This window comes from Lynx canadensis, chromosome C2, assembly GCF_007474595.2.
Source record: "Lynx canadensis isolate LIC74 chromosome C2, mLynCan4.pri.v2, whole genome shotgun sequence".
In the NCBI taxonomy this organism is placed as follows: domain Eukaryota; kingdom Metazoa; phylum Chordata; class Mammalia; order Carnivora; family Felidae; genus Lynx; species Lynx canadensis.
The window spans coordinates 100,055,345-100,081,774 of record NC_044311.2 but is presented as its reverse complement, the minus strand read 5'-3'; the positions used below and the strand labels follow the sequence as shown (position 1 = coordinate 100,081,774).

Below are 26,430 nucleotides of genomic sequence, written 5' to 3'. Positions count from 1 at the left end.
CAAGCAACCCAATTTAAAACATGTGTAAAAGATTTGAATAGATACCTTGCCAAGAAGATACACGGATAGCAAATAAGACTATAAAAAGATGATCAACATCATATGTTGTTAATAGGAAATTGCAAATTAGGACAAAGAGATATTATGACACACCTATTAAAATGGATAAAATCCAGAACAGTGATAACACCAGATGCCAGTGACGATGTAGAGCAACAGGAACTCTCCTTCATTGCTAGTGGGAATGCAGAATGGTACAGCCACTTTGGAAGGCATTTTGACAGTTTCTTACAAAACTAAACACACTCTTACCATCCTGAAATCACACGGTATTTGCTCAAATGAGTTAAAAACTGATGTCTATCTATGCAAAAACCTGCATAGGAATGACTGTAGCAGCTTTATTCATAACTGTCAACTTTTGGAAACAACCAAAATGTAAGTGATTGGATAAATAAACTGTGCTACCTCCAGACAATAGAATATTATTCAGTGCTAAAAAAAACAAATGAGCTATCAATGGGGCGCCTGGGTGGCTCAGTCGGTTAAGCAACTGATTTCAGCTCAGGTCATGATCTCATCATTCCTCAGACTAAGCCCAGCATCTGGCTCTACTGTCAGTGTAGAGCCCACTTGGGATTCTCTCTCTCCCTCTCCCTCTGCCCCTCTCCCACTTGTGCGATCTCTCTCTCTCCCTCTCTCTCTCTCTTACTCTTTCTCTCTCTCTCTCTCTCAAAATAAATAAACATTAAAAAATAAAAAATAGAAATAAATGTGGTATCAATACACAAATAGACATGGAAGAATCTTAAGTGCATATTATTAAGTGAAAGAAGTCAATGATAACATATGGTTCCAACTGTATGACATTCTGGAAAGAGCAAAACTGTGGAGATAGTAAAAGGATCAGTGGTTGTCAGGAGATTGGGGGAGGGAAGGATAAATAGATAGGGCACAGAAGATTTTTAGGGAAGTGAGACTATTATGTACATTACTATAATAAAGGATACATGTCACCATACATTTGTAAAAACCAATAGAGTTAAAACACCAAGAATGAATCCTAATGTAAACAATGGACTTTGGTTGATAATGATGTGTCAATGTTTGTTCACTGATTGTAACAGGTGTACCATGTACCACTCTGGTGCAAGATGTTAATGATGAAGGAGGCTGTGCATGCACAGGGGCAGGGAATACATGGGAATTCCCTGTACTTTCCACTCAACTTTACTGAACCTAAAATAAATTGAGAGAGAGAAGAGGAGGGAAAGAAGAGAAGAGGGGGGGAGGGGAGAGGAGGGGCAGGGAGGGGAGAGGAGGGGAGATAATCTGGCCAGAGAATCAATTCTGGGACCTAGAAAGTCTTCATTGGTAGGCAAAACTGATCAAATAAACCACATATACCAAACTAGCCTCTACACTGGGAAACCTGCATTAAATTATCTGGGATGCCTTTCGTTGTGAAAATTGTAGAACCGTATTCTGGATCTCCTGAACTAGAACTTCTTAGTGCTAGCAGTTGGTAGTTTACAGTTTATCAAGCTTTTCGGGCTGTTTTTTGTACCATAAAGTTTGAGAATCACTTTCTACTTCATGTCCACACATGTTTTTAGTACAAAAGCCAATACCAAATTGATTCTAAATAAATTTTAATAACTTTACTTTCTTATAGGTAACGATCAACAAGCTTAAAATTCATGAAAAATCTGTTTTCACTCTTATGTGGATCCTGAGAAACTTAACAGAAACCCATGGGGGAGGGGAAGGAAAAAAAAAAAAGAGGTTAGAGAGGGAGAGAGCCAAAGCTTATAAGAGACTCTTAAAAACAGAACAAACTGAGGGTTGATGGGGGGTGGGAGGGAGGGGAGGGTGGGTGATGGGTATTGAGGAGGGCACCTTTTGGGATGAGCACTGGGTGTTGTATGGAAACCAATTTGACAATAAATTTCATATATTGAAAAAAAAATAAAAAGAAAAGAAAATTTGCATAAGAAATTAAAAAAAAGAAATAAAACACTTGTATCTATTAATAATAAATACTCCTGAATTGTCAAAAAAATTCATAAAAAATCATTAAATTATATACATATTCTTTTTCTCATATTTCCTTAATTAAATACACCATGTAAATAATACTGAGTAGATTTGTTGGGGGAAATACATGTATAACTCTGATAGCTTTTATTAAGAAGGAATAAAAACATCAATGATTTGGAATTTTGGCAGCATGGTACAAATGTAAGAATAAATCATTTATAGAAGTGAAATCTTTACCAACATTATTTTTACTATAAGACATGCTAATAATATCCTCAATAATACACAGACATATTTTGTTTAAATTTTAAAAAAATTATGAAGGAACTGTTCAGCATTGTGTGTTCATCTGATAAGGACAGCTAAATGTATCCTCCCCATACTTCCTGTTTCTATATTTAAGAATACCACAAACAGTTATTCTAATATATCTTTTGTACGTAATTGCCCATAAATGCTGGGCTGAAAAAGCCTACCTGGAACTGATTGCTCAAAATTTCGGGTATAGCCATATCATACTGGCTAGATAACAGTGACTCACAATCTCAATCTAATGGGCAAAATCTTAATGCCAGTGTTACATGAGGAAAGCTCCACCACAAAGTCCCAGTTTTATCTTCATGGCATAAAAAATTGTATGGGATGTCATACTCCTGTCCCCACAACTTCATACATTACTTTCATACATTTTCTTTAATGATCCATTTGCTGTAGTATTTTAAACTTTTTAGGAAACTGAAATGGAATGTCAGTTTTGTCAGTTTGTCTTTTTTACCACTTCTGTAAGTCATCTATCCTCCCTTATACACACACACACACACACACACACACACACACATCCCGCATTCATTTGTGCAGCAGCTCACATATTTGTGCAAATGGATCCCAACCTTTGCTGTCCACTTTGTAAGAGGTCTACTGCATTCTTCAGTAGCAGCACCTGAGAAGCCTAATAGACTCATGCTGTTGAATGAAGTTGTAGGCTATTTTTGACATAATTAGACTCAAGTACTCTGGAAATTCAGAAAGTTTGAACCCATCTCTTTTTGCTCTACTCAAGTGGCTGCAACTACAAAATTTTTAATGAATTGTTATGAAGCTATACCACTTCACTCTGGATGATTTGCCCTGACTTCCCTAGAAAGGAGTAAGAAGAACAGCAAGATACAGATGTGGTTAGTGAAAGTATGGTGACCTGGGCTGGCCAACTAAATATTCAAGACTTTTCTCCATTCCATTTTTTTTTTAACATTTATTTATTTTTGAGAGACAGAGAGAGGCAGAGCATGAGCAGGGGACGGGGAGAGAGACACACACACAGAATCCGAAGGAGGCTCCAGGCTCTGAGCTGTTTGTTAGCACAGAGCCTGACGTGGGGCCCGAACTCATGAACCGCAAGATCATGACCTGAGCTGCAGTTGGGCGCTCAACTGACTGAGCCACCCAGGCACCCCTCTCCATTCCATTAATAGTTCTTTTAATTTGCTATCAGATCAACTATGAAGCAGTTTAAGTCATTAATCTGCATTTGCTCGATGATGCTTATTTTTATGTTTATTTAAACAACCACGAGTATATTAATTCAGCAGCATTATATCACATTCATATACATTAGTCCATGTGACCTAACCACTGAGTCACAACTTTGTTTATAAATGCACCACACATTAATTGCTCCATTACTACCTATATTTGCTCAACAATGTAAAACCATTTGCGTGTCAGGTATGGGGAGCATCTGCTCCATGGTAGTCGGTGTAGCCAACATCTTTACTGAACCATTTATGCTTTCCATTCTTTTCTTATATCAAGTCTAAAGTTACTTCTTTACATTAAAAAAAAAAACAGTATTAGAGGGACAGAGGGATATTTCTCATCATGGAAGAATGACCAGAAATAAACATATTATCATGACTGTGTTGATGGTTAGTCAAATTGGGACATCCTTTCTTTGTCAAGAGAGTGTAGTGAACTGATCCAGATAACACAAACCTCTCTTACTTACATGTGTCTCTTATCCTCCAAAAAATATATTAGCTTTGTAAATTGGGTAAAATGTAGCTACGTTTAAATATTCTGCCACTCTGCTACTCATAATATCACTTAGTCTTGGAGGGAAAGGTTTTTGTGTTGTTGTTCAAGGGGGTCATATAAAAAGTTCCCTCAGAATTTGGGGGGAGAAATTTTAGTCATTTGTCCTATGAACCCTTAAGACCCGAGCACCAACATGAACCTCCTTAAAGTGAAGCTTCTCAGGTCAAGGAATGTTATTTAACCTTTTGTTGGGCTTGGTAATGGTGTTGACATGCATATCTTTCAGTGATCACCAGTTGGAGATCAAGATCGAATTTAACTCCTCACACATATGGCCGCATATTCTGTAGGTGTTTCTTTCACATTCCTTGATTGTCTTGGGTTTATTCCAATGACAGAATGGTTCAAAGAAGCGTAAACAATGCCCTGCTTGTTTTCCTCCAGACATGGGTTAGAATAAACTTCAGACTCTTCCTGGACCCTGAACCAGGGGTCATTATCATAAGTACTAGTTTCTGATAGCAGTGTTTGGGGATTTTGCCCGGTTCCCACTTCAGTTTCCTCACTCCGAAAGGGCTGGGGAATATCAACCTATAAGAGAAAAAAGATTGTTTTAACTACCATGTGGTAGTGCATACAATTAGCAAACTATTAGTATATGCTAAATGGAGTCAACACATCACCAGAAATAATTTATTCTTCCTCACATTTGCTGCTGACATCCACATTTTTAACATATTCTTATTTGTTAAAAGATGAAAGTCTTAGGAACACTATGTTCCTCCCAAGTACTTATTTTGTGCTTTGTTATTGTTCACTTTTGAGGTCACAGAACACTTTTCTTTAAGTTTTATTTATTTATTTAGAGAGAGAGCATGAGCTGGGGACGGGTAGAGAGAGGGAGCGAGAACCCCAAGCAGGCTTAGCACTGTCAGCACAGAGCCCAAAATGGTGCTCCATCCCACGAACCATGAGATCATGACCTGAGCCAAAATCAAGAGCTACATGTTTAACCAAATGAGCCACCCAAGTGCCCCAACAGAATACTTTTCAATCTCTCAGCCCAAATTAATAAGAAAAGCATAAATATACCACAAGAAACTTCAGACAGCTTATAAGATAATGGATAGCATTAACACAGCTTAGAAGTAAATGATTAAAAATAAAATAGAACAGATGCCCTCTAAGGGGTCAGAAAGAATAAATATGATGAGTTATCCAAGATACATTATTATGATTTAAAACCTGGAATTAGAAATTGCTTTCAATTTTGGAAAAGGAGGGCCTAACTACAGGAAAAATTTTACAATATTTGGATTATCACAAGAAAATTATTATACTTCCAAATAATTCAAATATCTTACAGCTTCTGAGAAAGAGGTGAACTTAAAAAAAAAAAAAAGAGAGGGACACCTGGGTGGCTCAATCGGTTAAGCATCCAACTTGGGCTCATGATCTCACTGTTTGTGAGTTCGAGCCCCGCATCAGGCTTTCTGCTGTCAGCATAGAGCCTGCTTCGGATCCTCTGTTCCCCGTCTCTCTGCCCCACCCCTACTCGTGCTTTCTCTCTCTCAAAAATAAATAAATATTTTTAAAAATTAAGAAAAAAAAGGGGAAAAGAGGTGAACTTACAAAAACTAAAATAAAATGTGTCCTGATGCTTCTCACTCTTTTCAGTTATTTGTTACCCACTCCTAACTATTCAAGGACATTACCAGGTAAAAATGAAGATATTATTTTAACTCTAAGAGTTGTTAATTCAATTTTTAATCACAATTTTGCCAGTCAATTTACATACATGTAGTTTGGTCTAACTCCGTGAAGGTATCAGATCCACAGTCTTTGACAGTCTACATGCCTGTCTGGTCCTTTATCGTCCTTATTTTGTATGTGAAGTAACCCATATCCTACCCTTTCCTGGCAGAATTCTACCACACGTGCACGTCTGGCCCTATCCCAAGAAACTAAGCATTAGATGCTGAGTACACCGCTACCTTTCAATGAGGTGGCTGCCCAGGAAATAGCTCCAAGGCAGGATGATTGAATGAGGCAGGAATAGCTTTACCCCCCTCAGTCTCTTAGCTCAGCTGAAAAGTGTCCCAACCCCCATTCGAAGGAACCTGGGTAATTTCTCCAAAGAAGCTTTGAAGAAGAAAACTGTCATGTGACCTAATAAATAGCCATAAGTCCTCAATATAGCAACAAGATCCCTGTTGTACTTTTACAATTGTATAAAAGTCTGTCAACTCAGTTACCTGGCTCCCTTCCCAAAAGATGGCTGGTTTCTGTGGAAAACTTGGTTAGAATGAATGATGTAAAAGAAAACACGGTGTCCTGTGGCTGAGCCTATCCTGTAGGACCTCAGGAAAGTGGGTGGAGGCCATAAGGCTCTATCTGTGGATAGAGATGACAAACGCCAAAGCCACTATCCTACTCTATATTTGTAATGCCATTTTACAGTTTACAAAGCACTTTAAAAAAATACACAGTTCCGGGTTTTCAGTATTTTAACTATTTTTATATACTCCAGGGACCATTGTGGAATAAGATGAGAATTTCGGCTTTTATATGTACCTGCCATAATTTTACCAGTTCCTTTCCCTCCGTTGGATTTCTATTCCACTGATTTCAATACAAGTCCCTTCCTAAGAAATCTTTAATCTCAAAGATCTAATATGGCATCACTATATTTTCTGAAATGTTGGCCAACTCAAATGGGCCAAAGCTGTGAGTTCCTGCAAAAGACACAGGCATCTTAAAACAAAATTCCTAAATAATTGCACACATAGAGAAGCCCATTCAATTCAACTTCAGATCATAAATAATTTGTTCAGCCTACACAGGAAGACATATGACTACATTTTAACCAAGCTGGGCTTTATCTAAACAAGAAACTATTTAGATTATTGTTTTAGATAGTTTCATAGATCTCAGTCCTGATTGTAACAGAATGTAGTTCATTGTTGTTCACTATAGGAAGAAAGAAAACAACATTTAAGAAAATTTTCCTACTTGAAAAAACAAAACTTCAGCACACAACACAATGATGCCTACTGCTGCTTACTAAAAACTTAATACGAGTTTACAAAGTTGAATGTATTTGGTTTGATTTAAAATTGGGCAACCTGGTGAGGAATGCTGAGTGTCATTTAATATTATACATAAAATTATTGGCTGTATCTGCCTTTGGTATTTCTGGAACTTTTGAGAAGGTTACTACAACTTTATCTCTACCCTTCCACAGTGAAACATGCACGCACACACACACACACACGCACACACACACACACACACTACACACACACACACACAGACACGTTCCTTTGCAGTACCTCATTTACGATTATTTGTTTTTAACTGAAGACCCTCACTAAAATTTTTTCAGAAATGTATTGCCTCATCTTCCATTTTTTTTGAGTTCCAATATTTACACAACATTGAGCCCCAAATAAAAAGCCTATGTTTAGATTCCAAGAACTTGTAGGGAAACGACACTGCTTCCAAAATGCCCTTGGCTTTGTCTGAGAGGTCTCTTCCTTGATGAGCCCACACCCATTATGAGAGTTTTTGCATAATAACTAGACTTAGGGTCATGTTTCTTTAGCTGCTGGGAGTCTGTGAAGATATCACATGTCATTTACGAGATTATTTATGGTTCATTCTTTCATTAACTCTCAATTCTCTACCAAAAGACTTTAAGGTGTTTTTGTGAGAATATTTAAATAGCCTGAAGTCACATAACAGGCCAATAGCAAGCCAAGGCTGTACAAGCTACTCTCTGACTTTTCTGCTTCAGGTCTACCCTGCCACTAATGCCCTTCCAAAAGGCCACTTATTGTGAGACTTGTGAATTCTGAAGAATCTTTGCTGCAGGTGGAGATTAATGTAAAATAAACACATCCTGGGTGGCTCAGTCGGTTAAGTGTCCGACTTCGGCTCAAGTCATGATCTCACAGTTTGTTGAGTTCGAGCCCCGTGTCGGGCTCTGTGCTGACAGCTCAGAGCCTGCAGCCTGCTTCGGATTCTGTGTCTCCCTCTCTCTCTGCCCCTCCTCTGCTCTCTCTCTCTCTCTCTCCAATTAATAAACATTAAAAAAATAAACACATTTTTAGAAGTAAGTCTATATATAGCATTTAGAACAGTTCCTGGGACAGGGTAAATGTTACATAGACTTATTAAATTTAAAATATTATATCAAGATTCAGATGGTATAACATAGATTGCATTTGTTTTAACAGATGCATGGAACATACCAGGTTAATTTCCCTTCCTGCTGTGTCAGAAGGCTCCTTTTTTTCTGCTGGAATTCAAAAAGACAAATAAGAAACCAAGAAGAGTAAAGAACGACACCAAATTCTTTCCCAATTCCCTGTAAGTTAAGGTTGTGGTAAGAATATGTGTTTTGGAATCAGATTGCTAGGTTGAAATTCTGGGGCAGAGGTGGGATGCCTCCCAGGCCAGTGGCAGCGTTGCTATTTGTTTTGACGTGTTTATTTGCTGGAACCAACAAGGCACATACACTTCGGTTTGTGTGCATTCGCTGGCTCTTCCCTTCTGACTCCGGAGAGTCCTATGGCATATCCAAGAGGAAGGGGCAGGATGTACTGTATCACTTTAAACAGGCTGGAAATCCTGTTCTGGGGACATTCTATACCTGATGCCAGACACACTGCTGTCCCCTCACCCACAAAGGCCAGGATCTCCTATGGCCCAGTTCACTTCAGATATAGTAGATCAAAGCATTTATTCCTGCCTCTTTTTCTAAAGTTTTCTAAAGCAGCCTCAAGAAAGATGGTGAAAGCTAGGGAGGGACTATCGAAAGAGACTTGGAGTTGCACATGTGAAGTGGGGGTTACAGAGGATTCCTTCAGTATTCTGAGAATGTTCTGGGCTCCGGAAGTCCTTACCACAAAACACCGAAAGTACTTTTGCCCAGACAAAGCTTTCTCTTGTGGCAGAGAAAAGGGTTGCTCTGTGTAGCTCTGTTTCTGTAGCTACCCTGAGGCTGCCCATGTGGGAGCTGGGATGGGAGGAGATGGCAGAGCGGGAAAAGTAAAGAGAGAGAGAACAGGGATGTTTTGGAACAGAGCTGCATCAGAATTCTCTACACATCTCTTTCTTACTATGTTTAAGTGTTTGCTCCCGACACCAAAGGAATTCTTACACAAGCAGAAGGGAATTGTTACCAAGATTTCACACCTCTCTTGTCCTAGCCAAACCCACATTTTTTCAAATGCATTACTTTTGGGTGAGAGTTCAGTTCAGGCCTGTGTTTGCGGTGGCAAAAGAAAGTACAGACATAGGAATTTCCTTCTGGGAAATACAGTCTTCATTTAGGCAAGGGCGTGTATGAGTGGTATGATGTGGTGTGGCTCTGAAAAAGAGGATGAGACAAACTAACTCAAAGCAGACTTGTTGGCCTGAGAGATTATGTCAACCTCCCTTTCACTACCCTTAAAGTTTAGAAGAGCTGCTTGTCACATAAACTTAAGACAGACACAAGTGGAATGGGTCAGTCCCAGCCACATGCCCTCTTTAGCACAGGCCTGGGGCACTGTGCTGTGGAGAACATGCCTCTCTATGACTGGAGGGGACCTGAATTAATCCATTTGTCTTTTTGGTGGAAGGATGTTGTCCCTGAGGAAATCATTATCCATGGCTCCTTGCAGAATATGGGAAAGAAAACAAGAACCAACTAAAAATCAATCAGCCCTAGTAACTGACCCCCAGATGTGTAGCATATAAGCAGCAGATGGAAGGTAGAACCCACCTTGGTGCCTTCTAAGGCAGAAGAACAGGCACAAACAGGTAATGAGCAGAGGCAATGCCCCCAAAGGAAGCAAACTATAAAGCATCCATCGTTTGTCCGCCGTCACTTCCTGAGAGGGTGGTCCTGAGGCACCAGTTGTATCTGAAATGTGAGTCAATGCTAAAGACAGTTAGGAAATTTCAGATATAATAGGATCGGTAATACCTCCTGCATCATCAGAACTTGAATGAAGGAGATTTCCAGCTGATGCCTCTATTTCCCTTCCGGGATGCATTCCCACAGAACCCCTGGCCTCAGTATTCTCACCCACCTCTTGCTTTATTGATGAGCATATGTGGGTGGCTCTGGGTTAAAATTCATCTTTTGTAAGAATTTGTAATTCTGCTAGGATTGATCCCCTCTAAAAGAATACCCATAACAGCTCTCAGAAAGCACTTCACCAAGCTTTATCTTACTTGACTTACTTACTTGACATTGACATTGTCTTACTTAACTCTCATATTCACCACTAAAGAAAAGTAAAGAAACTGTTATTTTTATCTAGTTCCATGCCTTGATAAAAGGGTTATTGTTCCAAGACTCTTACCCGAGGTCAGATAGCTAGTGAGTTGTAGTTGGGACCCAAGCCAACATGTTTTTGATACTAAATTCCAGTTTCTTTAACACAAAGGTCTTTTTGTTGTCTCGTAACTCTTTGGTATCTCCATATACTATATAATTTTGTTATCTACAGACAGCCTTGTTATCTCCAAATATGCTCTGCTGGGCATACAGCTTATACTCATTGCTATGATCAATGTTAACATGCGTTAATGTTCTGTTTGTCCATGATAGGTTGCAACTAATCGACTGATCGTGAAACAATTTAATAGACCACAAAAAAACATTAAAAATAAGAATCACAACAGGATAGAAAAAAATCAGAATGCATCACACAGCATTAATTTTGTATATATGTTAAGTATTTTATGCAGCAAATTTTTATTTCTAAATATATTAACATAGTTATCTACCTTCTTCCTCATATGCTTGGTTCAAGGTAAAGGTGGTCAGGAGCTACTGAAGCTGGGCAAATAGTGCTTAGATAACAACAGAGTGGTAACAAAGTCTTCATTATCCATGCTGCAGCTGCTGCTTAGGTTAGGACAGCAGCCAAGTCATTACCAACAACAGACACAGCTGTCTGGGGGGAGGGTATGAATAGAAATAGGGACAAGGGTTCCCACATAGAAAACCTAATACAAAAAAAAAATTCACTCCATTAGGAAAATCCAACTTTTATCCTTTCTTCAACCATGAAACAATCTTATTTCCTTATTTTTATTTGACTAGTTTGATACTTACTTATTAGAGGGTATTCTGAATTATTTTGAGTCTGTTCTGAAATAGAAAAGCAAGATAAAGAATTGAAACTGGTTGCAAAAACAATACTTATGTGTGTCTAGAGTCAGAGTTAGTCTGAGAGGACTCCTGCATTTGCACACTAACCGAACCCAGTAACCCAGCTCAAAGGAGTTTGCATGATGTGCAAATCACCACCTCAAAGATCACGGACACAAAGTTAAGTCCCTAGATTTATTTTGAGGCTTGAAAAATTACCCTAAATACAACACAAACGTCATCTGTCTGCGTTGATTCCCTTTTCCCTATTACTTAAGTATAAGGACAGAATACAGCCTGTGTGACACCTTCCGGCACTTGGAAAAACAGGATGCTCATTCAGCAGGTGCTCCAAGTGGAGGGCCTTGTGGAGGGCCACAAGGAAAGGATGCTTTGGAAGCCATGCTGACTACTCACTCTGAAACAGAGATTGTGCCTTTCACTTCCTGCCTACTCATACCACTCTCACTTTTCTGCTAAGAGAATGACCACTTGACTTTGTGAAGTTCCTAATCACGGACTGACCAAGGGAGGTTGGGGAGGATGTACAGGCCCATGTGCATTCCAGGGATTGTTCCCCAGCTCTGTCACCTTTTCTTCTGGGGCTTTGCTTTGCAAAGCACTTTTCCTCATTCTGGGAGAATACTGCTTTCCCAGCAGCGTCCAAGCCCTGACTCTGCGACAGCCCTGTTCTTACATGGACCAATTCTTAACTTGGACAAAGAAAGAGAGTCAGATGCAAAACAGGAAAATTCCCAATAGCGCCAAAGAAAGATATTTGAAGGGGAGAAATATTTTTTGTGTCACACCTCCACATCATTTTTATGCAAAGCATTGTTTTTAAATATAATTTTATAGTATATTTTTCTCCTTCGGTACTCAGCTCACTGAGTACTCCCACATACAGAAGGAAAAGGAATTTTTCTTGAACTCTTTCCCTATTATGTTTGCTTTCATCACTTCATAAAAGGCAAATTCACACCCATTTCAAAGCCAATTCTGAAATAATTCATTTGACTTTTGTGAAGGAAGCAAGGATGACCCAGAAAAATATGACACAGTTCCTGCTTTCCAGACATTATAATTCTTCATGGGATAAAGAACATTTTCCATACATTACTACAGTGCAAGGAAATGTCTGATAAATGAGAGGCACAGACCTTAAATGGCATAAAATTTGCTAGAAAAGAGAAATCACTTCCCCTAGGGCGAACATGGAAAGCTTCCTTAAGAATGTGGGAAATGGGCTGGGCTTGACAGGATGGCCAGAATTGTGGTAAGTGGAGGCAGATGAGTGGTTGCCCTATAAGTGGAGAGAGCAGCATAGGGTGAAGACATGCGATGGCAGGTAAGGCTGTGGGGCTGGAGTAGAGGCTCATGGTGGAGTCCAGAAGCAATCAAGGAAGGTAGGTGTGGGTGGACTGTGGAAGGCCTTGAATGTTGGTTAAATGGGAGCCCAACATGGGAAGCACCGCAGATGCTCTGCGGGGACTCAGGAAAGGAGCGGCATTATGGAAGACATTTATTAGGCAAGTGAAGTGTATTAGGAAGATGTTTGGCTGAAATGGACTAAAACAGGAAACACTAAAGACAAAGAGTCCATAAGGCTGATTGGAAGATTTGGAAGGAAGATAATGAAAGTTTGAGATGCTCATGAAGCTACAGGAAGGAAGCAATTCCAGAGTGAAGGTTGCTGCCAGACAAGAGTAGACGGCCAAAGCAAAGTCCTGGGGACCTCCCCTTAGGGCAGGAGCACTGATTCAAAAGTGATAAGAAAGTCAGGAGAGTACAGATTAGAATAGGAATCTCCAAAGGGAAATTTAAAAAGCCCTTCCTGTCTTCTAGGTAGCTTTTCCTTCTCACATCTCCATCTTTCTTGCTCATCCCCAGTGTGATCCTAATAAGCACATCCCCCCCCCCCCCCCCCCCCCCCCCCCCCCCCCCCGCCCCACAGGCACAGGGTTCAAGAGAGAAACTGCCTCTCTTCCCTTTGGCCCCTTCCTCCCCAAGGGAGACAGATTGTTGATCCTAATTTCAGCTCCGACTTTTTCCTAGAACAGGAACCTTCATGCACTTTACAAACTGTGCAACCATCTGTAGTGGCTGTGGCATGACCCCAAAATGGGACAGAGGAGACACAGTAATACCCCTGGGACACTGTCATGCCATAAGTCATTTTTGGGTTGCCTCTGACCTTGGCTGAATTCCTCCCTCTTGCACAGAAGGGGGTTAATTCCCACAAAAGAAGACAGAATTACACAAGACAGTCCCTCTTCCAAGGAGAGTGGACTCAATGCCACTGCATTTAATTTTATTATACATTATATTAATATACATTATATAAATAATCTAATAGCACTGAATTACTATTTCATAGCATCATTAATATCCTGGAAGTAATGTTTTGCAAGTTTTGCTTATTTTTATCATTTTATTTTGCCAGTTAAAAAAGTACTACTTCTTAAAAAATTCAATATTTTACCTCATTATGTGAATGTGCAATTTTCTCCAGAAAGGATTCATTCCATAATCTATAGTATAAGCTTCTCCAGGTTGTTAAAGGCAATTGTTTCACTTTGCATAGATGATGTTATTTAATTCATTTAAGAATTATAAAGAAATATTTATTGAACACCTACTATGTGCTACACACTGTGCCATCTATTTGTAGAGAAGCAAAAATGTTTAAGACACAGCTTCCATTCCAAAGAGGTTTATAAGCCAATGCACGGATAGTCACAGGCAATTAGCATTGAGTTTGATAACAAATTTGCAAAAGCAGGGTCTCCAACTCTGCCTTAAATCCCTTCTACACTTCTGTGCTTGATGATAGAGGTTGTAACCAGCGCTAGATTGTTGTGCATTCCTTTACCAGGCTGCTTTCAGAGGTCTTAAAATAACTTAAAAGATTTTTAAGGAATTTAAGTGGATTCCTTCATTGGGTTACTTTAAGGGAGTTAAAAGATGCTCCAAAGTGTGCATATATAGTAATAAATTAATTTTTACAAACACAAGTGTATGCATTCAAATGAATGGTGTCCATAGAGGAAGTGACTGCATACGTCTGCATCTAGATATCAGACATTACTATTGCACCAGAACTCTTTGAAATTTCTCTTTGCAGTAATCTTCATGGTCAATTTAACATAAATATTATTATTTTAATATTTTAAAGCATACAACTTAGTGTAATGTTGTACAACTCTCTAGTGTTGTGCACTATCTACTTTCAGAACATTTTCATCATCCCCAAAGGAAATTCCATATACATTTAAGTAGTTACTCCCATTAACCCTTTCTGCCAGCCTCTGGCAGCCATTAGTCACTTTCTATCTCCACAGATTTTTCTGTTCTTCATATTTCATGCAAACAGAATCAAGATTATAATATGTAATCTTTTATATCTGGCTTCTTTTACTTAGCACAATGTTTTTGAAGTTCAACAGTTTTGTAACATAACAGTACTTCATTCCTCTTTTGCCTGAATAATATTCCACTGTATGAATATAACACATTTCCTTTATCAGTTTGACAAACATTTGGATTGTTTCGACTTTTTGACTTTTGTGAATAGTATGGCTATAAGCATTCATGTACAAGTTTTAATGTGGACATATACTTTCATTTCACTTGGATATTGCTGGGTCTTGTGGACACTGTTTAACCTTTTGAAGAAAGGTTGCCAGACCTTTTCCAAAGCAACTGCAACATTTTACATTCCCACCAGCACAGTACAAGGAGTTCAATTTGTCCACATCTTTGCTATCACTTGTTATTTTCCATTAAAAAAAAATCTAGTAATCTTAGTGTGTGTGAGTGGTGTCTCATTGTGATTTTGATTTGCATTCCTCTAATAACTAATGACATCGAGCATTTCTTCATGTGCTTATTGGCCATTTATATATTTTCTTTGAAGGAATGTCTATTCAGTCTTTTGCCCATTTTAATTGAGTTGCTTATCTGTTGTTGAGTTGTAAGACTTCTTTATATATTCTGGGTACTAGTCCCTTATCAGATATATGATTTGCAAATATTTTCTCACATTCTATATGTTGTCTTTTCATTCTCTTTATAGCGTCCTTTGATGTACAAAAGTTTTTAATTTTTATGAAGTATAATTTATTTATTCATGTATTTATGTATATATGCTTTTGATGCTGTAGCAAAATAATATTGACAAATCCAAGATCATGAAGATCTACTCCTGTGTTTTCCTCTAAGGAAAAATAGTATTAAAATTTTATACAAACATAGATTCTATTGTTTTAGTTCTTATATTAAATATCTGATCCATTTTTACTTATTTTTACATGTTGTATGAGGTAGAGGTCCAAATTCATTTTTCTGTGTATGTATATCCAATTGCTTCAGCACTATTTACTGAAGAAACTATCATTTTTCCATTGAATGGGTTTGGAAGTCTTGTTAAAAGTCAATTGGCCAAAAGAAGACATCCAAATGGCTAAGAGACCCATGAAAAGATGCTCACTATCATTCATAATCAGGGAAATACAAATCAAAACTACAATGAGATACCACCTCAGATTGGTCAGAGTGGCTAAAATTAAAAACTCAGGGAACAACAGATGTTGGTGAAGATGTGGAGAAAGGGTAACCCTCTTGCACTGTTGGGGAATGCAAACTGGTGCAGCCACTCTGGAAAACAGTGTGGAGGTTCCTCAAAAAATTAAAGATTGATTACCCTATGACCCAGAAATGGCACTACTAGGAGTTTATCCAAAGGATGCAGGAGTGCTGATTCATAGGGGCACATATACCCCAATGTTTATAGCAGCACTTTCAACAATAGCCAAATTATGGAAAGAGCCTAAGTGTCCATTGACTGATGAATGGATAAAGAAGATGTGTTTTATATACACAAAGGAATACTACTTGGCAATTAAAAAGAATGAAATCTTGCCATTTGCAACAACTTGGATGGAACTGGAGGGTATTATGCTAAGTAAAATAAGTCAGTCAGAGAAAGACAGATATCATGGTTTCATTCATATGTGGAAGTTGAGAAACTTAACAGAAGACCATATGGGAAGGGAAAGAAACAAAAATATATAGTTACAAACAGAGAGGAAGGCAAACCATAAGAGACTTTTAAATACAGAGAACAAACTGAGGGTAGAAAGGGGTGGGGGGCAGGGAAAATGGGTGATGGGCATTGAGGAGGGCTCTTGGGATGAGCACTGGGTGTTTTATATAAGTGATGAATCACAGGAATCTACTCCCGAAGCCAAGAGTACACTGTATACACTCTGTGTTAGCTAACTTGATGATAAATTATCAAAAACAAAAAAAGTCAATTGACCAAAGATGTGTGGATTTATTACGGACTCTCAATTCTATTCTATTGATCTTTATATCTATACTATGTCAGCACCACACTGTTTTGATTATTGTAGTTTTGTAGTACATTTTAAAATAAAGGAGTGTGAGTCCTCTAACTTTGCTCTTCTTTTTCAAGATTTTTTTCAGCTATTTTGTATTTGTTGCAACTTTATGTGAATTTTAGGATCAGCTTTTTCATCTATGCAAAAAAAGAAAAAAAAACGTTTGTTGGGATTTTGATGGGAATTGTATTGAGTCCATAGATCACTTTGGGAAATATTGCCACATTAACAATTTTAAGTCTTTTAGCCATATTTTGTTCAGTGTACAAGTGTTGAGTCTCCGAGGTTAGATTAATTTGTAAATATTTTATTCTTTTTGATGCTATTATAAATAGAATTGTTTTTGTTTTTAATTTCCTTCTCAGATTGTTCATTGGTAACGTATAGAAATACCACTGACTTTTTTAGTTGATCATACAACCTTGTTGAATTCATCTATTCACTCTAGTAGCTTTTGTGGATTTTTAATGATTTTCTATATATATAATCATATCATCTGTGAATAGAGATAGTTTCACTTCTTCTTGTTCAATTTGGATGCCTTTTATTTCTTTTTTCTTGTCTAAGTGCTCTGGCTGGAACTTCCAGTTCAGTGTTGAATAGAAGTGACAAAAGTAGACATTCTTGTCTTCTTCCTGTTCTTAGAGGAAAAGCTTTCAATCTTTTACCATTGAGTATGATGTGAGATTTTCGTAAATCAAACTTTTAAAAAAAAATTTTCCTCTACTTCTCTCTTTGCTTTCCATTTTTTATTCTAGGTTTTTAACTTCAACCTGTTCTCCTGATATTTGAGCCTATTTGAGGACCTCTGGGAGGGACTGGGGAGGCAGCTAAAACTATGAACGTCCTCAAATCACATCAGGGAGTCAGGTTTATTTGTGTGCTGTTTGCTCTCTGTGCAAACTGTGAATTATTAACAAGCTTATAATTGTCTGAGCACCACAAATGTAACTTCAAGGATTTGTTATCAACAAAAGTCAAGGACTGGTAAGTGGACGAAAAAATAGAAGGAAAAGAGGACAAAGAATAGACAGCTATCTACTACTATTGGTATTCACTTTGTAATTTTTTCCATATTTCAGTGATCTACTTTTGGATTTATCAAATAAATGCTATACCCCCTAAAAGCAAGAACAAGAACTTTTATTGTATTTTTTTCTCTATTCTTTTTTATCTCACTCACCTCAAAATTACATACACACGTGCTCACACAGATAACCATCTGAGGAGTGTGGCAACCTTCTCATTTACATGAGTTCAGTGTCTAACATAATCACTTGAGAATCTGGGTCCTCCTTTTCCTTGAAACATGTTGAAAAAATATCAGATAGCCCTGGAGTGCAGAACTCACCTGTCACATTAATGGTTACTGAATGGCTTTCAATAACTCCAGATGTAAAATTCGCAGAACAGCGGTATGAACCAGAATCACTAGCCAGCGCGTGATTAAAATGAAGACTAAAAACTGAAATATTCTCCCCTTCTTTCCAAGTTGTGTATCCCAGAAGTTTATATGCAAGAGGTAAACAGTTTTTTCCTTTGAGCTTGCACCAGGTCACAATAGGCCTCTTAGTACAGTATTTCACAGGGCACTCCAGATTAAATGGATACCCTGCTGACACAGTGTATGTGGAATATCTCTTTACATACAGTTGTTCATTACATGATCTTTGCCCTGAAAGATGAAAACAAAATTAAAATCAAATATGCTCCGGAAGGACCAGATATTTGCGACTCAACAGTTTCTGCCAAAGATTTCTCAAATATGATCTTACAATTTTCCCAGATAACATTCTCAGTATATTAACCCCTAGTAACAAAGTGTCTGGTACATGGTAGACACATAATAAGTATTTGTCGAAAAAAATTTTCCTCAATTGTTCAATAACTTCCTCAATTTCTTAACTATTACTGATATTTTTAGGGGTGCCAGGGTGGCTCAGTTGGTTAAGTGTCCGACTTTGGCTCAGGTCATGATCTCATGGTCCGTGAGTTCGAGCCCCGCGTGGGGTTCTATGCTGACAGCTCACAGCCTGGAGCCTGCTTCGGATTCTGTGTCTCCCTCCCTCTCTGCCCTTCCCCTGCTCACAATCTGTCTCTCTCTCTCAAAAATAAATAAACATTAAAAAAAATTTTAACTATTACTGATATTTTTATTATTATATTTTGCACTTACCATATTCTTTTTTATTTTTTTATTTTATTAAATATAATTTATTGTCAAGTTGGCTATTATAAAATATTTTATTTTATTATCTGGTAGCTACTTCAATAGTAGCAAATAATAACAATTTCTGTTCAATTATTTTATTATATTCCAAGGGCTGTTCAAAACACATCAAATATCTTAACTCATTTCATCTTCACAATAAAATATATATTATTATGAAACCTATTTTACAGATAAGGAAATTGATGTGCTGAAATTTGCCTAGTGTTATATGCTAATAATTAGGGGAATCACAACTCAAACTCATACTAGAGTCCATTATTCTATAATTCATTAACCATTACTCTGTTATTGTGTCTTGAGGAGTAACCACATTTTCTATTACTAGCTCTGATATATTCTAATAAGTGGGAGAGAGGAACTTTTGTTAACAACTATTTCCCTATAGTACCTGGCATTAGAAATTTTCTTTACTTGTTTCTCAAAGGCTTTAGTACTGCCTTGTAATTTTTTCCATGCCTTTTTCTATGTAGGACACATGCAGCTCAAGATAATTATTGAAAGATAGGATGTTCTGACATAACCTGAATGTTTTGTCTTCCAAAGTGGGAGGAGGAACACAATGTACCTCTTTTGGTCTGCATACAGGAAATTGCCTCCCTTTGTTTTGGTGGGAGAGTTTTTTCTTGGAAACAGGTTTTCTGTTATCTTCTACAAACCTTCTGTTAGTAATTGTCAATTGTACATAAAATCTAAAGCCAAGAGAAATAATTTATTTTTATTATTTTTTAAAGTTTATTTTTTGAGAGAGATAGAGAGTGAGAGGGGAGGGGCAGAGGGAGAGAAGGAGACAGAGAATCCCAAGCAGGACTTGAATAGAGGGCTTGAATTCCCAAACCATGAGTCATGACCTGAGCTAAAAACAAGAGTTGAACGTTTAACCCACTGAGCCACCCAGGCGCCCCAAGAAAAATAATTTCTTAAATTATCAACATTATTGAGCAAGTTCTACTACCTTTAACCTGTCATGAAAGCATTTACCTTGTAACTTCAATATCTAGGACGCAACTTAGAACCAAGACACATGATGAAGAAATGTTCTCTAAACAAGCAAAATAAATATGGCAAGATCCCAAACTCCTCTCACTTGATACATAATCCTCATAACTTTATGATCATTTCCTAATTAGCCAGAGGGAATGATTGTGTTATATAACAGAGTAATAACTATGCTCATAATGAGAAGATTGAATCCACAGCAAAACTTTCAATTAGGTTTAATATATCCATTTTTTTGAAGCAAAGAATTCAACCCATTTTATTCAAAAGAATTTCATCAGAAATAGTCACTTCAAAAAATGTTTTGGCCTCCAAAGGGACAAATGTCAGTTACTTAGAACATATATATTCATTCTCTGATAATTGTTGGATTATATTGTCCCTCTGAAGACTCATGCACGTGAGCAAGAGAAATGGCACCAGTTTACGACAACCACTTAATATTTTTAGCATCAGTTACATGATGAGTGTATATAAATCATAGAATATTCCGCTACTGAACTGACTCTCTGTGTTGGCAAATCAAAATAACTAAAATAGGCCAGACTCCTTTTAGTTAAGAACTCTGTAGAGGTCCATGCCTTTCTATTTTTCCATTAGAGCTAAGGTCTTGAGAGTGTTTTCTCTTTAAGTTCCTTTTCCTACATCCTGATAGTTTTTATCTTGAGTGTCTTTCCCTGTTTTGAGCTATTCTCTCAGCAATACATACAATACATCTGCCTAATTTATTTCACTCATCTTCAAGCACCGTTCTGAATAGATGTACTGTCTCACAAGTTAAAATGACATAAGCATAACCAAGATGATAGCCTAAACTCTCTTAAAAAAATTTTTTTTTACATTTATTTATTTTTGAGAGACAGAGAGAGACAGAGCACAAGTGGGGGAGGGGCAGAGAGAGAATGAGACACAGAATCTGAAGCAGGCTCCAGGCTCAGTACTGTCAGCACAGAGCCCAACGCGGGGCTTGAACTCACAAACCGTGAGGTTGTGACCTGAGCCGAAGTCTAACGCTTCACTGACTGAGCCACCCAGGGGCCCCAACCTAAATTCTCTTTTAAAGACAAAGCAGGCTAAGGGCTACTCCAATGTTGAAGTGGGAGACAGCTTTTGGCCCTGCATTGCACATGCTGCTTTACTTATCTTACTGCTCCACTTTATTTCGACACCTTTGCCAGCATAAATATTCTCATTTTTAGTTATTTCCTAACCTCCAAAAAAACCTCTCACTGTAATTTCTGCTCACATCTTGTCAACCTCTGTTCAGAAACTTGGTTGAATTCCCAGGAACCAGATTGAGAGAAGGGCCCTGCAGAGAACATTTAGAAACTTGTAGTATTTATTATATATTTATAAATGTATTGACACCTCAAACAAGTTCACTTTAAGACTTACTAATTCAGTTGCTTCCAAAAATTCAAAATAAAAATGAAAGCAAACTAAAAAGCCAAGTTATGAGCATGAAGTTTTCAAAAACTTGAAGAGAAAGGGTAAGATAATCTACCAAAAGGAAGTGCCTAACAATATAACACCTGGATGTGGTTAGACTTACGACAAAAAAGCAAAGAGGCCAGAATCTGAAAAGCCAAGTGAAACTCACATTTCCAGAACTCCATCCCCCCTAAAGTTAATAGATTATCTCAACCTCCTCACTTCCCTTTTCATGCACTTGGATAAATCAGTCATAGCGTATGGAGCCTAGGACTTGGTGCCAACATTGTGGAAAACAATAAGGTAGTTTTAGACAAAGACCCTCCTGCCCTCAAGAAGCTTAGCATTTAATTGATGAGACAAGGTTAACTAACAATGCCACTTTCCCAGAATAAATTTACTATCTTCCGTTTTTTTAATCTTCAAATTGATCTGAGTTGAAAGAAGGGCTCAGAGAGAGCTTGTGTGTCCTTGTACGTTAGTTGTTAGGGGGTAGAGAAATAAATAAGGCAAGGTGTCTTCCTTCAAGGGGCTTGCCTTCTAATGGGAAATAAAGATGTTTGACAAACGAGAGAATGAAATAACACTATAAAGAGGTGTAACTTCGCTTGTGTGTACAGAGGCTTAACTTCAGCTGGGACTATTGGGATAAGGCTTGATGGAAAGGTTACATACTTTGAGCTGAACCTTAGTGAATGAATAGCCCTTTGATAATCAGCAGTGAATGGGACAGGGGAGGTATTTTAAGACTGAGCACATGGAAGGGCAAAGGCAGAGAAGCCAGGAATCTCATGGCAAATTCAAGGAATCGAAACTCACTTCGATCATGCTTTTCTCAAATAGTGACATGGAAACCACTGGTTGTTTCAGAATAAATGCAATAGCGTTAGGAAGAACACACTAAAAGTTTGCTTGTTCACCATGAGAAAATACAGAGCCTGATTCTTTTGGGATATTTATAAAAGTCATGTAAATAGCTAAAAATTGGAATATTTATTCAAACATGGTTGTTCAAATACTAACATATTGTGTGATGGTGAGATAGCCACCCAGTCTCTCTGGTCCTCAATCTCTGTAAAACAGGATGAAAATAGGAAAATTCTTACCCACCATCCTCTCCTACACAAACACATACACAACTTCATCTCCCTCAGTGTGTGACCGATGTGATAAAACCAGCTCTAAGTCTCTCTTTTTACTACAGTACGTTACCTTTCCATTTAGCCATCAGCTCTCACCCAATGCTAGTAGCACAAGTGAATATCCCTTCTAGTCCCAACCTATGTGGTTGTGTGGTTGAGGGTAGGCAAGAAGAGCCAACTGATGGTCCCAACCACGTCACTGACTCTCCCAATGGGATTACAGAAACATCACGGTGGTTCCTGCATACTCTTATCAGCAGGGCAAGGATCACTGACTGTCACATTGACTGGCACAGGGATTTTTCTTGAATGGAGGAATGAATAGACAAATGAAGACTTGCCAACAGGCACTAAAAGTCATCAAGAATATTCACTTTTTGTACAAAGAAAGTATTAACACTTCCCATCTCCCTGAGACTCAAGCGGATGTTTGTAGCACAGCAATACTGCACAGAGCTAAATGGCACCATTGCAAGTCTCCATCGGACAGGCACGTGGACACTTTGCTGCTTGTCCTGAATTATGAATAGCTATTTCACGGCATTCAGGAAATCAAAAGCTGTGCCCAAGGGGCTTGTCTTGTGAAACAATTATTTTCTAAAGAGAGGTGAAGATTGCAGTTGTTTTTGTTTGGGATGTATCAGCTAACATTAATTGTTCCTGCTGTTATTCTCAAACATTCATACTAATGCATAGGGAATTTTCAATGCTAAAAATAATTCAAATAAACATATGCAGTAAAAGAATGAAATTTCTACCATCCTCAGTCTTTCCTGTGATGAAGTATCCCTTTTTAAGTAACTGTAGGTTTAGGAAGACTTACATTTAAAAAATCCTTATGAAAACCATGACTGTTTAGCACAGCATGCATATTCCATGACCAGGGTATACCTAGCATATTTGATGCCCAGAGTGCACCATTTAAAAAAAATTTTTTTTAATGTTTTAATTTATTTTTGAAGGAGAGAGAGAGAGAGAGAGAGCGCATGAGCAGGGGAGGGGTGGGGGCGGGGGGACACAGAATCTGAGCAGGCTCCAGGTTCTGAGCTGCCAGCGCAGAGTCCGATGAGGGGCTCGAACTCACAAACTGTGAGATCATGACCTGAGCCGAAGTCGGACACTTAACTGACTGAGCCACCCAGGTGCCCCTGAGAGTGCATTATTTTTAACAACCTCTTCCTCTATATGGAAAAATGTTTTCAGAAATCATGAAATGAAACAAACCATAAAATGGCCAAAAAATAAATATTCATTCAAATTCATATATAAAATCATGCAAATTAAAAAATACTTTTAAAATATTAGAATACAAAAAAAGAAAAAATGCACAGCTATTTATTTAATAATTTTATTTAAATAAATTAAATTTAAAATAATTAAATTTATTTAATAAACAGTGTGAACTTTGATACAGCCTGATATAGTTTATATAAGTAATTTTCCAGTGACTAACAAATGAATTTTATTAAAACTAAAATTCTACAAAAGATACAATGTAGGCAATTACTCAATTGTACCCTGAATGTGAAGTTTTATTTTGATTCATTCTTTAAGTTTAAAACAACACTTGAAGGGGGCGTCTGGGGGGCTCAGTCAGTTAAGCAACCAACTTTGGTTCAGGTCATGGTCTCCTGGTTCATGGGTTTGAGCCCCATGTCAGGCTCCGTGCTGACAGCTTGGAGCCTGGAGCCTGCTTTGGATTCTGTGTCTCCCTCTTTGCCTTTTCCCCACTGGTGCTCTGTTTCTCTATGTGTCTCAAAAATAAACACTTAAAAAAAACTTTTTTAAAATAAGTACAACAACACTTGGAGGAGAAGAATACATTGAAGTTGTATAGATAATAATCAATAAAACATGAAGTCTTAAACTTTGAAACTAAAGTTCATACCTGGAAACAAATTACACTGCACAGTTGGAACTCATTGTTTTAGATTTAATTAATTAATTAATTAATTTTAAGAAAGAAAGAGAACATGAGTGGGGCAGGGGAAGAGAAAGAAGGAAAAAGAGAAGCCCAACCCGGGGCTCAATCCCATGACCTTAGCCAAAATCAGATCCCAAACTGGGATCATGACCTGAGCCAAAATCAAGAGTGAGACGTTCAACCGACTGAGCCATCCAGGCTCCCTTCACTGTTTTAGATTTTAAATAAATAAATATTCAAAGTGGTTGGATAGGATGAAAGCAATGAAATGGCTCACATTCTGTTTCTTTGGTTTCATAATCACAGTGGTATTGTTGTTTATTTAAAATCTACTCTGGAAATGAAGGAATATGTAGTGTCACAGGGATCAGAGACACAAGCTGCCTAGAGCAAGCTCCAGAGATTCTGAATGTTATAAATTTACTCATGAAATGAACACAGGAATTTGTATGCGTCCAGAGCCAACTCCATCATGAGGAAGTTCTCTGAGTTAGCTTTCATGTAGAATGCAATGTTTATCAAAAGGGAAGTCCTAAAAATGTGCTAATTTGAAATTTACATATATATTATTTAGAGTAATTATTCAGAATTTAGACCAAAGATATTATGAGGGGGAAGAATATTTTATCACTCATATTGTTCAGAATTGCTGGTATATGGTGATAATTAAAAGTACCTTTATTTGTTTTTAAATTCTGTACAGATAATGTCCCCTTAGTGCCCACACCCAGGGGTGTGGGCAAACCCCTGTCTATGACTACTTAGTAACGTGACAGTTTCTAGTGCAAAAGTAATGCAAAAAGAGACTTCCATTGCTCTTCAATTTTCCCTTCAGATCTTTTTTTTTTTTTTTTTTTTTGGTTATCCTACACAAGATACAATCCCTCAGAGCTTTCAAATTTCCAAGGAGGGAGACTTCTGCCCGGGTCAGTCATGAAAGGCTTCAAGGAGGAGGTTGAATCCCCTCTAGCCTCAAACCCACCCTAGGGCAAAGCTAGCCCACCTTCTATTATCACAGTATGATACCTTCACCTACCTATGACATGGTCTGAACCTGGGAGCCCTCTTGGTTCTTTCCTCCTTCCTGCCCCATTCCATCAGTCATAAGGTTAAGTTGATTCAGCATCCAAAATATCTTTCAAATTTGTTTCCATGACACTGTCTTAATTTGGGTTTTATTTTGTTTCATGTGGATTTATTGTCATAGCCCACCAACTAGTCTCCTACAGTCCAAACTTGGCCTTGTTCCCCTCCCCCACCCCATTTATTTTCCACATCATTGTCACAGTTTGCATTCTTTTTTTTTTTTAAGTTTATTTATTTACTTAAGATGGGTGGGGGAGAGCAGAGAGAGGGAGTGAGAGAGAAGTCCAAGCAGGTCTGCAGTGTGAGCACAGAGCCTGATGTTGGGTTCAAACCCACAAACTGTGATCATGAAACCAAGAATCGGTCGCTTAACCGACTGAACCACCCAGGTGCCCCACAGTTTGTATTCTTGAAAGTAAAATCCAGTTGTGAGATTTGTGTCTAAAACCCTCCAGAGACTCTTCAACACCTGTAAGAAATGTCCAGACTTCATCAAATGAAATTTGGCCCCTGCTTCCTTATGCGAACTCACTGCACCCCCATCCTCCAGCCACCCAAGCCCACTTGACATCCCCCTACTCCACGAACGTCTCAGGCTGTTCTGTGTGACAGGCAGCATTCTTTTATAATTAAATGTGTGTGTGCATCACACACAGGGCCACAACTTTCTTGATGAGCTACTACCTGTCTCTGCAGGAGGAGGTGGCCTTAGAAAACGTATGAAAGGAAGAAGGCATGATGTAGCCCGAGACTGAACAAAGAGATCTCAGGAAGAGAAAAATTTCCTGTTCACAACTCTGACTAATGCTTTCTATGCACTAAGGGTGCAGAGCAGACACCTCTGAGTTCTTACAAAGGTGGCCTACAAGGCACTGAGGTGAAGAATATATGCATCTCAATATACCCTAAAGTGGTTAAGTTATAACCACTAAAGAAAAATTAGACCTTACAAGTATACAGTGTGGGAAGGCCTGATTTATGTCCACTCAGGG

At 38.1% G+C, this 26,430-nt stretch overlaps 1 protein-coding gene across 3 annotated transcripts in view; it reads right to left on the bottom strand.

The window, feature by feature from the left end:
- Positions 1 to 3,572: 3,572 nt before the first annotated feature.
- BTLA (B and T lymphocyte associated) overlaps positions 3,573 to 26,430 on the bottom strand; it is a 39,951-nt gene continuing 17,093 nt past the window's right edge. Inside the window, exons 2-7 of one of the 3 annotated variants that reach the window (XM_030329073.1) lie at positions 19,425 to 19,548; positions 17,978 to 18,301; positions 11,189 to 11,224; positions 9,845 to 10,003; positions 8,328 to 8,374; positions 3,573 to 4,665 (exon numbers count right to left, since the gene is read on the bottom strand). In XM_030329073.1, coding sequence (XP_030184933.1) covers positions 4,390 to 4,665; positions 8,328 to 8,374; positions 9,845 to 10,003; positions 11,189 to 11,224; positions 17,978 to 18,301; positions 19,425 to 19,440 — 858 coding nt within the window. In that variant the 5' untranslated portion in view covers positions 19,441 to 19,548 and the 3' untranslated portion in view covers positions 3,573 to 4,389. The remainder of the gene's footprint in view (positions 4,666 to 8,327; positions 8,375 to 9,844; positions 10,004 to 11,188; positions 11,225 to 17,977; positions 18,302 to 19,424; positions 19,549 to 26,430) is intronic. The other 2 variants (XM_030329071.1, XM_030329072.1) reach the window with 2 other exon arrangements.